The 13,345-nt window shown below is 36.7% G+C and overlaps 2 protein-coding genes across 2 annotated transcripts; both read left to right on the forward strand.

The window, feature by feature from the left end:
• Positions 1 to 228: 228 nt before the first annotated feature.
• si:dkey-14d8.20 (deleted in malignant brain tumors 1 protein) lies at positions 229 to 8,370 on the forward strand. The gene is made up of 12 exons (XM_052583024.1): positions 229 to 2,076; positions 2,159 to 2,497; positions 2,590 to 2,898; positions 3,244 to 3,561; positions 3,783 to 4,088; positions 4,168 to 4,470; positions 5,665 to 5,973; positions 6,592 to 6,900; positions 7,020 to 7,325; positions 7,602 to 7,690; positions 7,790 to 7,889; positions 7,984 to 8,370. The coding sequence occupies exons 1-11, from the start codon at positions 2,055 to 2,057 to the stop codon at positions 7,880 to 7,882; spliced, it is 2,703 nt and encodes a 900-aa protein (XP_052438984.1). The 5' UTR covers positions 229 to 2,054; the 3' UTR covers positions 7,883 to 7,889; positions 7,984 to 8,370.
• A 937-nt stretch (positions 8,371 to 9,307) lies between these two features.
• LOC127977939 (soluble scavenger receptor cysteine-rich domain-containing protein SSC5D) lies at positions 9,308 to 13,252 on the forward strand. Its single transcript, XM_052583166.1, has 8 exons — positions 9,308 to 9,407; positions 10,097 to 10,143; positions 10,247 to 10,594; positions 10,684 to 10,992; positions 11,749 to 12,057; positions 12,195 to 12,503; positions 12,754 to 12,887; positions 12,998 to 13,252. Exons 1-8 carry the CDS (start codon positions 9,391 to 9,393, stop codon positions 13,112 to 13,114), a joined length of 1,590 nt encoding a protein of 529 aa, XP_052439126.1. The 5' UTR covers positions 9,308 to 9,390; the 3' UTR covers positions 13,115 to 13,252.
• The last annotated feature ends 93 nt before the right edge of the window (positions 13,253 to 13,345 follow it).

The following is a 13,345-nucleotide window of genomic DNA, read 5'->3' on the forward strand; positions in this document are numbered from 1 at the left end:
GTAGTCTGTAAAAGTCTTCTAAGGTCTTCAATACTATACATTTTGTGAGCGGCATATTTAATAAAAAACTGATGAATAAAAGCAAGTAGATTTAGCCACAAATCAGTCAGTCAATCAGATTTTGTTTAAAAACAAATTTTATTTACAATATTTTCTATAATAAATTTTGTCTTAATATCATGCTTTTATGTTTTATTTTGGTCTTACAATTTTATCATAGGCCATTATTCACAAGTAGTTGGACTCAGTATTAACAAACCAACCATTACAAAGTGAGATTTACTGTAAATGTCATTGAGATGAGTTTAATCATTAACTTGATCCAAACACTGTGATTCTAGTAACAGTATACATCTGCCAAGCCGTAAGAGTTCTGTATGTATGTTTCTGATATAACAAAAGCTGAACATGATTACACATACATTTGTTGCCTAAAATGTAAAGGCTGGAGACATTATAGTTTTGGTGATTCAACGTTCTTTGCATTATTTATTCAGTAAAGCAAATTGTTCTAAAACCCCTAAATGGTATTTGAATAATATTCAAAGCAGCTAAGTGTGAGCCATAGATGCCACACTAGATATGCTTCAATAAGATTTAAGGCAAATATACAGTTGCATGGATGAATGGATTAAAAAGATTTTATTTAGTCATTTATTTCACAGCGGTCAATATAACTCCCTGTCTAAAACTACTTTAAATTATTTTAATAATAATGCCACAATATGTTTTAGAAATTGCAAAAGTCAAAATGGCTACATCTCAGAATGAATATTTGTTAGGTGCACAACACATGTATTCAGTATGTGGATTCGGCACCTTACTGGGACACAAAGAGACACAGAAAGAGAATTTTACATTCACATTTATAAGAGTAGTTGAGTAGTCGTATAATACTACCTTATGAGGAGATTATGCATTAATCCATAAACAAAAGAACAGGCTCCACAATAATAGCTGAGTAACTGAAGTCACTACTGATGAAGCTCTTTTGCATGCATTACAAGAATTTAAGATCTCAGTGGTCCTTAGTTTAATTAAAATTTGGTTATTAAATCAGACTATAACTTCCTGGCCTTTCTATATAGATTCTCTATAAAAGGGCAGATGAAAATACTGCATTAGCACAAGTGAAATTTAAGACCTGAGATCATGAGGGATTAGTGGTGAAATTGAAGACTGAATGCAAAGTTACTTACTTAGTAAAGCAAATCTAAGAGATTTCCGATGCAGTTTGAATAGTACTCAAATCAGCATGATGCATGAGACACGCTTCATTTCTCCCGTGCAGTTGCAAAATATACAATGACTGTGTTTCAAAGAAATATATGAGATAAGTGATAAGTGACGTGACATACAGCCAAGTATGGTGACCCTCACTCAGAATTCGTGTTCTGCATTTAACCCATCCAAAGTGCACACTTAGCAGTGAACACACACACACACACACAGTTGGGGTTTCAGTTCCTTGCTCAAGGGCACCTCAGTCGTGGTAATGAAGGTGGAGAGTGTGCTGTACATTAACTCCCTCCACCTACAATTCCTATGTACCACATATTAGCTTCAGGAAAGTACTAATGTTCTGTATGAACCTTAAATGCATTTGTTCGAGACACATTTGATTTCACCTTCTTGGACTTACAGTTAAAAGGTTTTGTTGAAGTCAGTCAGTGGGAGGAACCAGAGCTAAATAGACTGAACCAATCTCAACCTCAATCTCAACTCTATGTCCTATGGAGTAGGAGGCAACCTCAACATTTAAATATGCCTGATTCTAATCATGTGCTTTATCAAGAGTGGACCTGCTAATTTAGAGACGGAAAAACAAAATCAGGAGTGAACATTACAAGTGAGTTTCAAAATTGCACTTCAAAAATACAATTTTATGATTTTGATGATATAAAAGCATAGATTTTCTGACTTCTTGCTGGTGTCGACTTTAATATTATTGCTGGTTTATGTCATTTTGTGTTATAAAGATCTGTAGAAGTGGAAATTGTTTGTAATTTCAAAGACAAATCCAGTGGTGTCCATATATTTAGTGACAAGCAACAATGTTGCTCATTCTATTTCTGAGTAAGTATCAATGCTGACAAATAAGCACATTTTTATTGTTTTTAACTCTGATGTATTTATATATTTTTTCTTTTACATGAAGTTCTAGGTAATACCATTTCAAGTGCGTCTGAATCAGTCAGACTGGTAAATGGCAACAACTCTTGTTCAGGAAGATTGGAGGTTTTCTATAACAATCAGTGGGGAACAGTGTGTGATGACGGCTGGGATCTGTCAGATGCTGCAGTGGTGTGTAGAGAGATGGGCTGTGGGGATGCTACTGAGGCAAAGAGTGGTGCTTATTTCAGACCAGGTGGGGGACAAGTATCAATGAGCAATATTGGGTGCACTGGAAATGAGCCTATGTTGAGCAGTTGCAGCTCTAAGAAAGCGGGAGAGTTTTACTGTGACCATTCAAAAGATGCTGGAGTCATATGTCGCTGTAAGTTGCTCGATTTCTCTTGAAATAAAAGCTGTTATGTTTCTGTATGCAATTAATAATTATTTCTGATGTCTGCTCTGTGTGGACATTAGCACTTGTCAGATTGGTGAATGGCAGTCACTCCTGTTCTGGACGAGTGGAGGTTTTCTATAACAATCAGTGGGGAACAGTGTGCAGTAATGGCTGGGATTATTCAGAGGCTGCAGTGATATGTACAGAAATGAGCTGTGGGAATGTTTTCGAGCAAAGGATCGGTGGTTTTTTTGGCCAGGGATCAGGACCGGTATGGCTTAGTGATGTACAATGCTCTAACTCTGAAACTACTCTGAGACACTGCACTTTTCAGGGATGGGGACAAAACTCATGTGGACATGAGAAGGATGCTACAGTCGCCTGCGACCGTGAGTATAAAATCTTTTTACACTAAGTTTAAAGGGTGACGTGCAGCATTTGTGGCATGCATTGGTTACCACAGAAAATTGTTTTTACTCTTTCCTCGGTTTTCAAGACACCAAGCTTATATTTTTGTTAAATCACTAACATCAATTAATCTGTAAATACATGAATAATACCAACATTATAACTGTGGATAGAATTTGGTTAATTTACATCATGCCACAAATGCTGTGCATAAAAATTTAGTTGTAAATAATCCAGAATATTTCTTGACTCACAAGTCTTATGAACCTGAGAAAGTGCATCAGATGTAATCCACCGACATCAACTCTCATTATGTCATTATTCAGGCAGAATCAAGCTGGAAAACGGCTTCAGTGCTTGCTCTGGAAGAGTGGAGATTTATAATCGCTGGGGAAACAATTGGGTAACTGTGGTTGGTGATAACTGGGATCTATCAGAGGCTGCAGTGGTGTGTAGGGAGATCGGATGTGGGGATGCTATAGCAGCAAAGGGTGCTGCTTATTTCGGGCAGGGAAATAACGGGTATCCAGTGTGGTTGAATGATGTCAACTGCAATGGCAATGAGCCCACACTCTTTGCCTGTGAGTCCAAAAAAATAGAAGATTTCCAGCTGCATTACAAGGATGCTGGTGTCATCTGCCAATGTAAGTTGCTCCATTGTCATCCATGCAAGAATACTGAAAATAAACTTTTCAAAAATTAGAAACTTCAACCAGGTTGCTACAGGTCTATTATTATGTTTATGATTACACTGCATTATAAATGTTGGGGAAAAAATAGAATAAAGATTCTGTTCTGTATTTAGGTATCCTATCCTAATATTTTTGTAACTGTATGTTTCTTAATCTTTCTGTCTGGCCATTAGCTCTTGTTAAGCTGGTGAATGGCATTAACTCTTGCTCTGGGCGAGTTGAAGTTTTCTTTGATGGCCGGTGGGGAACAGTGTGTGATGACGGCTGGGATCTCTCAGATGCTGCAGTGGTGTGTAGAGAGATGGGCTGTGGGGATGCTATTGAGGCAAAGACTGCTGCTTATTTTGGACAAGGATCTGGACCCGTATGGCTAAGTGATTTACAGTGTGGCAGTTACTCTACTCTGAGAAACTGTAATTCAAAGGGATGGGGACAAAACAGCTGTGGACATGAGAAGGATGCTGGAGTCACCTGTCAACGTGAGTACAAAACCAAAAAATTAACAGTATAAACCTTGTCATATTTTTTCCACTGGTAATATAATTTTGTTGTCATTAGTTAAAATCAGACTGGTGAATGGCATCTCCTCTTGTTCTGGACGAGTGGAGGTCTTTCGTGATGGTCAGTGGGGAACCGTGTCTGATGATGGCTGGGGTCTGTTAGATACTGCAGTGGTGTGTAGACAGATGGGATGTGGAGATGCTATAGAGGCAATAGGCGGTGCTTATTTTGGACAAGGTGCAGGACAAATATTTATGGGCAGTGTAAACTGTGTTGGAAATGAGGCCATACTCAGTGCTTGTGAATCACGTAGAACGGGAATGTATGACCATTCAAAGGATGCTGGAGTCATCTGTAACCGTAAGTGAAACTTTCATTTTCATGCATGTAAAAAATAGTGTTTAAAAGAGTAATTCACTCGAAAATTTCAATTTGCTTAATAAATTTACTCCCCCATGTCATCTAAGATGTAGAAGAGTTTATGTTTATTCATCAGAACAGATGTGGAGAACTCTGCAGTGAATGGGTGCCATCAGAATGAGAGTTCAAATAGGGCTGCGCTGCAGATTTAACTGCTTTCATTGTTCTTATTATCATTTTCTATAATGAAATGCTAATCGGCATTATCACTGCTTAGAAAACAATGGGATATTTTGTGCTTTAATTATTCTGTTTAAGAAACCACATCATCTCACAGAAAGATTTATTCGATTAATGCTACGATTATATCATCTGCAATTATGAATGCGATTTTGCATTGCTTCCCAGAGAACTACATCTCTGTATAGTAAATACTGCTCCACCTGAAAGAACAGAAGCAGCTTTACTGACAAAATGTGCATGACAATCATGATTAATGATGTTCGATTATTCGTGCAGCCCTAAGTTCACACAGCTGATAAAAACATCACAATAATATACAAGTCTGGACAAAATGTGTGTCTAGAATCCATAATAACACTTTCTTCAGTGAAAGAAAAATCAATCCCTAGTTATCCGCTCACATCAAATTCCACAGACATCTTTGTTTAGAACTGTATTCACTTAAATGGTGCTTGATCTTTGCATATTTCTCTCCTGATGCAGAAGACATTACTTTTTTACTGGATAAAGCAATATTATGAATTTTGGATACTTTAGCTGGAAGCAATGGTTTGAAGTTATAAACATTTTAATGGTTTACTTGTTTCTTGCAAACATCCAGCTTTTTGCTTTACAAGACATTCATTGATGGACTGGAGTGGTGTGGATTATTGTGATGTTTTTATCAACTGTTTGTTTGGACTCTCCTTCCGACGGCACCCATCCACTGCTGAGGATTGGTGGTGAGCAAGTAGTATCTAAACTGATTCTAATGTTCTAATGAACAAACAAGCTCTTCTTAATATTGGATGGCCTGTGGGTGAGTAAATATTTAGCAAATATTTATTTTTGGGTGAAACATTTCTTTAATGCAGCCACGTGTGGGACTTTGACCTGAAAAAGAAGACAGGAGAAAACATTGCTTTTAAGTAGTTAATGTGTTTCTTTTACTTTCATTTATGTGGCTGTTAGCTTCTCTCAGGTTCATTGATGGACACAACTCTTGTTCTGGACGAGTGGAGGTTCTTTTTAATGGAATATGGGGAACAGTGTGTGATGATGGATGGGATGCATCAGATGCTGCAGTGGTGTGTAGAGAGATGGGCTGCGGGGATGTGATCGAGGCAAAGAGCGCTGCTTATTTCGGTCAGGGATCAGGACCTGTATGGATAAGTGATTTACAATGTTCCGACACTGACTCAAGATTAAGAGATTGTAAATCAGGTGGATGGGGAAGAGGCACTTGTGGACATGAGAAAGATGCAGGAGTCATCTGTAAGGGTGAGTGCAAACCTTTTAACAGGTAATAATGAAGTCAGTATAGAACTTAAAGCTGCACTCTGTAACTTTTGACGCTCTAGTGGTTAATAAACAGAACTGCTTGCGTCTTGCGGAAGAACATCTTAGCCGGAACTACTTCTCTCTGTTTATGTCTATGAAGAATCACAAAGGTACTGGGTTACTCCGCCGCGGTATCCCCGAAGCAATCTAAAATAGTCCGAATATAAACACTTATTATAGGTGCACCCTAGTGATTCAGGACAAGCTAAAAACACGGTTTGGAAAATGGATTCATGGTGTACTCGCTTATTATATACATTTTTCTACATTTTGAACACAAACAAAGTTACGGACCGCAGCTCTGATTGGTTGTTTTTTACCGGGAGCGGATGTATTTCTGTAAATGGCAATAGGAGCACTGGGAGGAGCCAGAGGAGCTTGATTTTTTCACAGATTATCTGTCTCATATTCTACTGTCAGGACATAATGACAGGTTTTATAAATATGTAAAAAATATATTTTTACAAAAGTTATCTACTGCAGCTTTAAGTGATTGTATATATGCTTTATGATTGAACTATCATTATATATAAACTTCTTCTATTGTGTGAGCAATAGATAATGTTAGGCTGGTCAGCGGCACCAACCCCTGTTCTGGACGAGTGGAGGTTCTTCTCGCCGGTCAGTGGGGAACAGTGTGTGATGATGGATGGGATGCATCAGATGCTGCAGTGGTGTGTAGAGAGATGGGCTGCGGGGATGTGATCGAGGCAAAGAGCGCTGCCTATTTCGGTCAGGGATCAGGACCTGTATGGATAAGTGATTTACAATGTTCCAACACTGAATCAAGATTAAGAGATTGTAAATCAGCTGGATGGGGAAGAGGCACTTGTGGACATGAGAAAGATGCAGGAGTCATCTGTAAGGGTGAGTGCAAACCTTTTAACAGCTAATGATGTATACAGTATAGGACTGAAGTGATTGTATATATGCTTTATGATCGAACTATCATTATATATAAACTTCTTCTATTGTATGAGCAATAGATAACGTTAGGCTGGTCAGCGGCACCAACCCCTGTTCTGGACGAGTGGAGGTTCTTCTCGCCGGTCAGTGGGGAACAGTGTGTGATGATGGATGGGATGCATCAGACGCTGCAGTGGTGTGTAGACAACTGGGCTGTGGAACAGTTTTGGAAGTAAAGAATGCGGCTTATTTTGGAAAGGGTTCGGGAACAATTTGGATGAATAACGTCAACTGTTTTGGGAATGAGGCTACACTGTTGAGCTGTTCATATGATGCAACTCCAGACAGATGTGACCATGAGAAAGATGCTGGAGTCATTTGTGGAGGTAAGATCCAGTGCTTTCATTTTAGTGAGTGAGGTAATAAAGAAATGTGTTTTCTTCATGGAGACAATGATGACTTTTGATTTGATAATTTTGGTACCAAACAATACACAGAATGCCTATGAAATTCCATGCTCAAATATGCTGGTATATCAAATTTTCTTAGTATTGTATTCTTTAAAATCAATGCTCTTTAAAGCCCACATCCACGTTAAAAAAGTTTGTTATTGTTGCATTTGAGTCTTAATCTTAAATCATTATTTTCTCACCTTCACTCAGCTGTTAAAGTCCTGTTGAGGGTTGAAGTGAAGGCTACACTTGGAATCAACCCAAACACTGCTGGAATCATAAATAAACTTTCAGATGAGGTAAGAGCGGTGGAAAGAGTGACATTGAGCTATTGAGCTACTGTCATCTACTGTGTTATTATTCTGTTCTCTGAACTTACATTCATTTGAATCTCATAGATTGGAAAGAAGCTACGAATAAACGGGACGTTCTCACTGAAAACTCAGACCGATGGAAATATCTTTCATAAGAGAATAGGAGCCGCACCCTGAAATATTGGTACGACTTTAACATTAGCTTTAAAACTAAAGTCTTTAAATATTTAATTGCATATTTTCCATAATAACAATGTACAGTGGTGTTGGTTCCTCAGGTCATTTCTGGAATACAGAGAAGACAACTAGCTAACACTATCTTATAGGACATTGATTGCTTCATCCCTCTTTCAGTCTGACCTTTGTAAACATGACAATGCTTTTATAATATGCTTGTATTTTTTTTCTAATGACAATGTCAGCGCAATGTTTTTTGTTTAGACAAGTGTTTTGATGCTGATGAAGTATCTTTGTGTCACATCCTAACTTGCTTAATTTAAATGTAAAATATTTTCTAATCAATGTCAATATTGTACATATATTTTCAGTATAAACATGTCTGGAGCTAAATTAATTCAAATATTATAACAGTATGCTTAATAATAATTAAATCAATTAAATTCAGATAGTTGCATTATAAACATAAATAAAGTGTGATTAAAGAATTTCTGGATGTTGTCTTTGTAGTCTTTTCTGGTCAAAATTTCAGTATTTTTGTCTTGTTTTAAAGAAAAAAATAGTTCTGCTTGTACGTTGTTAATGTAGGCATGGTACCATTTTACCATATTTAGGTTATTAATTTGCTTAGATTTTGAAACAAGAAGTAATCTTTTTTAACCATGACATAAAGGCATCTGGGCTTGTGGTTGGTGAGCCTGTTTCTCCCAAGTATTATCAGGATACCTAAACGTTTTGTAAACCATTTGCAATGGGTAATGAGCTGAGACAGACACGTGCATGTATTTAGAAGGAAAAGCAACCTATCCCAATTAAAAAACTGAGTGAATGCCTGACCGTGGATAATAACATAAAGCCAAATTTTAATCGTGAAACATGGAATGGTTTCAGAATGCATGGAATAAAGCAAACAAGTCTTATTATGGTACTTGTTTGGCCCTAAATAATACAGGATTGTTTGTGGAAGGTAAATATTCAAAAGGTTCACAGTTTGCATCTTGTTAATGGGGCATGTCAGAGTAATTAGGGAGGAAAAACTCATTTGAACAACCAAACAAAATGGAAAAAATGAACAGCCTTCTGTTTGATGTCATTGTTATTTGTTTGTAGCAGACTCAAACTTTTTGGTAACACTAAACAATTCAAATTCAATGCCAAACAATGACAAATAACCTTGATTTGTGCCCCTTAAATCCCAGCATCGTGAAAGACAAAAACAAGTTGAGAATAATAAAATCTGAGAGATTATCTTTACCTTATAGTTTATTTTATGGCGATAGGTTTGCATAGGTCACGGCCTTCTTCTAAAGTGCAATTTGCTGACTTCTACACCTGTTGTTATAATGCAAATATATGTAAAATAAAAACCTGAAAAGGTGTGATAATTTGTCAGGGTCACCTGGAGGGAGGAGACAGGTGGGCTGGAGGTTGTACCTCTAGATAAATGCACAATAGATCTCCAATATACAAACTTATATCTCAGACCCAGAAAGAAAACAGCAGCATACATGGGACACTTCAAAAGGTTTGAACCCCTTAGCCATATTTTAAATTTCCTGTCTTTGTTTAACTATTTATATTTGTCTGCTAAATTAATAAATGTAAATGTTTACTAATTTGTTCTATCTCAAAGTATGATTGCAACAAAGTGGGATTCTCTGCAAATTTTCAAATAGACAATAGAATTAGAAAAATTGTATATTATGGTATATTATAATATCCTTATCGGTATTTTTAAACATGTAGCCTAAGGAAGGATTTTAGGATTTATATTTATGGCTTTATAAGCAAGTCTAAAACAAGAAACTTTGGTAACACCAAATGTAATATAAGACCTTTATATAAACCATTATTAAGTATTTGTAAATAATTGTAACCAAAGTTAAAATGTATTATAGCTGAATTTTTGAATTCTGAAATTGTTTTTTTGTCATCTATTTTAATGAAATATACTTTCTAAAGGTGTAACAGACAGTATAATCATTGTAATATATTATTAATGTGGTTTTAATTATTCAAGATCATACAATAGCTACATTGCAAGGTGCTTTACAAGACATTTAATGTATTAAAATGCATTATCCTAAAGGCTGTAAGCAAATTCCTGCAGAAACTATAGTTATCTTCCTGTTTTATTAAATTAATCTGGTAATATTAAAAGTAGCATTATTTATTAAAATCAGCTATATCTTTTAGCATTACCATGTTTCTTAGTTTCTTTCCAGCAGCGCTGTGTACCAAATGGCTCATTGTCCTTCAAAGTAAGACCTCGAACACTTCATACTTACAAACTGCTTATTTTTGCCCTGCATATTGAATGATATAATTGTGATTCTCCGTGTTTTTCTCTCTCATGACGAGCAGTTTTGGGCAATCCCACGTCAGGCGAGGCTTCTTCAGTCAGACTCGTTGATGGCAGCAGCTCTTGTTCGGGAAGAGTGCAGGTTCTCCATAATGGAAAATGGGGAACCGTGTGTTACGATGGCTGGGATTTGTTCGACGCAAATGTTGTGTGTAGTGAGTTGGGCTGTGGGGAAGCGAAAGAGGTGAAGTCTGCGCAATATTTTGGGAATAGCTCAGGACAAATATGGCTGACTAAGGTGAAATGTTTTGGGAATGAGTCCTCGCTGACAGAATGTCCAGTGGGTGGAGAGGAAAAATGGGGACAAAAAAAGTGCCTTTTTGACATATATGCTGGAGTCATCTGTCAGAGTGAGTACAAAACCATTTACAGTTTAACCGCATACTATGTGATCAAAGTTGTCATGCTTTTGTTGATTCTTATTCATGTGTCTTATCAGCCAGAACCAGGCTGGTGAGTGGCATCAACTCTTGTTCCGGACGAGTGCAGGTTCTTTATAACGGAACGTGGGGAACAGTGTGTGATGATGGCTGGGATCTGTCTGAAGCTGCAGTGGTGTGTAGAGAGATTGGCTGTGGGGATGTGATTGAGGTGAAGAGATCGGCGTATTTTGGAGAAGGTTCAGGACAAATATGGATGGATAATGTAAACTGCACTGGAAATGAGTCTGCGTTGAGCAAATGCGCATATCTTGGACTGGAGCATAATGACTGCAGTCACTCCAAGGATGTTGGAGTCATCTGTCAGCGTAAGTTAGTGGAAATTAAAATAGCAACATTGTAAATAAAAAGTCAACAGCAAGTCTGAAAAAAAAAGAAAAAAAAAAGTGAGGTAGAAACTCAGAATTGCGAGATGTAAACCCGGGGGAAAAGTCAGAATTGTGAGATACACACACACAAAAAAAAAAAAAATTAAATAAAAAATTAAACTCAAAATGAATAGAAAAAAGTCTGAATTGTTAAATACAATACAGAGAAAAGGAAACTCAAAATTAATAGAAAAAAGTCAGAAAATGTGAGATACACAAAAAAAATGAAACTCAAAATGAATAGAAAAAAGTCTGAATTGTTAAATACAATACAGAAAAAAGGAAACTCAAAATTAATAGAAAAAATTCAATATTGTGAAATACAATATAGAAAAACAATTAAACTCAAAATTAATAGAAAAAGTCAGGATTGCCATTTGTAAATTCAGAATTCTGAGAAAAAAAGAATTGTTAGATATGAGAAAAAAAAGAGACTTTTTTTTCTCAGAATTGCACCTTTATATCGCAGTTATGAGAAGAAGAAAAAATACCAGAACTGTGAGATTTAAATTGCAAAGAAAATTTTGAAGAAAAAAGTCTGAATTGTGAGATTAAGCCACAATCATTTTTCACATTTTTATTCTTTGGCAGAAATGGGCTTCCATAACTTTTTCTGTACTGTATTTCTAATTGAAATTTTAAAGAAAATCATTAATTAATTGCTGTTTCTTTTGTTTTCTTCCGCATGGTCATCAGCTGTTATAAGGACGGTAGAAGGCTTTGACGCTTGTTCTGGGAGAGTGGAGGTTCTCCATAATGGAAAATGGGGAACCGTGTGTGATAATAACTGGGATGGATCAGATGGCAAAGTGGTATGTAAAGAAATGGGCTGTGGAAAAATCAAAACATTAACATTTGGTGCTTATTTCGGAGTCACATCAGGACAAATATGGATGAGCAATGTGAGCTGCAATGGAGAAGAGGCTGCTCTGAGCACCTGTGCATTTGAGGGATGGGGAACACATAACTGTCTTCATGCAAGGCACGCTGGAGTCAAGTGTCGCCGTGAGTTGAAAACGAAAATTCAAGTGAAATCAAAATTGTGTCATTATCTGCTCATACACTGGAGAAGGTTCTTTTAATATCAACAAATCATGAACATTTTTTATGTTTTTTGTTCTTTGCATCGGTGTCACCTTTAGTCCCTGTCAGGCTGGTGAGTGATAACAGCGTTTGTTCTGGACGAGTGGAGGTTCTTCATGACGGTCAGTGGGGAACAGTGTCTGATGATGGCTGGGATCTAACAGATGCTGCAGTGGTGTGTAGACAACTGGGCTGTGGAGATGTTATAAAGGCGACCGGTGGTGCTTATTTTGGACAGGGATCTGGCCCAGTATGGATGAATTTTGTCGACTGTGTAGGGAATGAGTCTTCATTGATACAATGTAACATAGATCAGTGGCAGAACAACAACCTCAATCACTTGCACGATGCTGGAGTCATCTGCAGAGGTGAGTGCCAATCGAATATATTTTGCAGTAATTGAAGTAAAGCTGATGTGTTTTTGTGTGCAAATCTATATGGCATTATATAAATAAATTCTACGTCAGTAAACTAAAATTGTTGTTTTTACACAAATTAAGTGTAACGGTTTTTACACTTGAATTGTATCCTTGAAGAAAGAATCTTTTAAAGAATACATATAACAAATAATTGTAATGATACAGAAATATTTCATTTTACCTCTTTGATGCCCTTTAGAGCCCTATTTCACAAACACAGGGTCTGTCCAGGGCTTACACACGAGTGTTAAAGTCCTGTTGAGGATTGAGATGAAGGCCGACCCCACATTCAACCCAGATGATCAAAGAACCATGAGTAAACTCTCCGAGGAGGTGAGAGCAGTGACCAGAGGAACAATGAGCTGCACTTTTCTGCTAACATCTTCTGGCTGTTCCTGTTACAATTGATTCTCTGTATATTTACATTCACTTGAATCTCACAGATGGAGAAGAAGCTGCAAATAAGCGGACCTTCCTCACTGACGTGGAAAACTCAGAAAGATGGAAAAGTCTTCCAGGAGTTCTCCCAGAAAAAGAATACTGCAAGAAAATGTAGCTAACTGACATGCTGGATAATTCTTATTTTATTGAAATCGTATTTGTAATGAGATGTTTCATTTAAAATGTAGAATTTTTTTTATATATATATTTTCACCGATTATTGGTGGGAAAAAAAACAGCTTTCTAATTTTGTATTTCAACTGTTAAAGTTAATGGATATTCAAATCCCATATTATATTCAATAAGTAAAATATAATACCATAACATTTTAAATATATAATACAGATACT

Source organism: Carassius gibelio, chromosome A4 (assembly GCF_023724105.1).
Source record: "Carassius gibelio isolate Cgi1373 ecotype wild population from Czech Republic chromosome A4, carGib1.2-hapl.c, whole genome shotgun sequence".
Taxonomy (NCBI): domain Eukaryota; kingdom Metazoa; phylum Chordata; class Actinopteri; order Cypriniformes; family Cyprinidae; genus Carassius; species Carassius gibelio.

Excerpts from the sequence above, each read along its gene's own strand:
- si:dkey-14d8.20 (XM_052583024.1), top strand. The coding sequence starts at position 2,055 with ATGTTGCTCATTCTATTTCTGA. Across the intron at positions 4,471-5,664 it reads TGCTGGAGTCATCTGTAACC|CTTCTCTCAGGTTCATTGAT; the intron begins GTAAGTGAAACT and ends TGTGGCTGTTAG. Across the intron at positions 6,901-7,019 it reads TGCAGGAGTCATCTGTAAGG|ATAACGTTAGGCTGGTCAGC; the intron begins GTGAGTGCAAAC and ends TATGAGCAATAG.
- LOC127977939 (XM_052583166.1), top strand. Across the intron at positions 10,993-11,748 it reads TGTTGGAGTCATCTGTCAGC|CTGTTATAAGGACGGTAGAA; the intron begins GTAAGTTAGTGG and ends CATGGTCATCAG. Across the intron at positions 12,888-12,997 it reads TGAGTAAACTCTCCGAGGAG|ATGGAGAAGAAGCTGCAAAT; the intron begins GTGAGAGCAGTG and ends TGAATCTCACAG.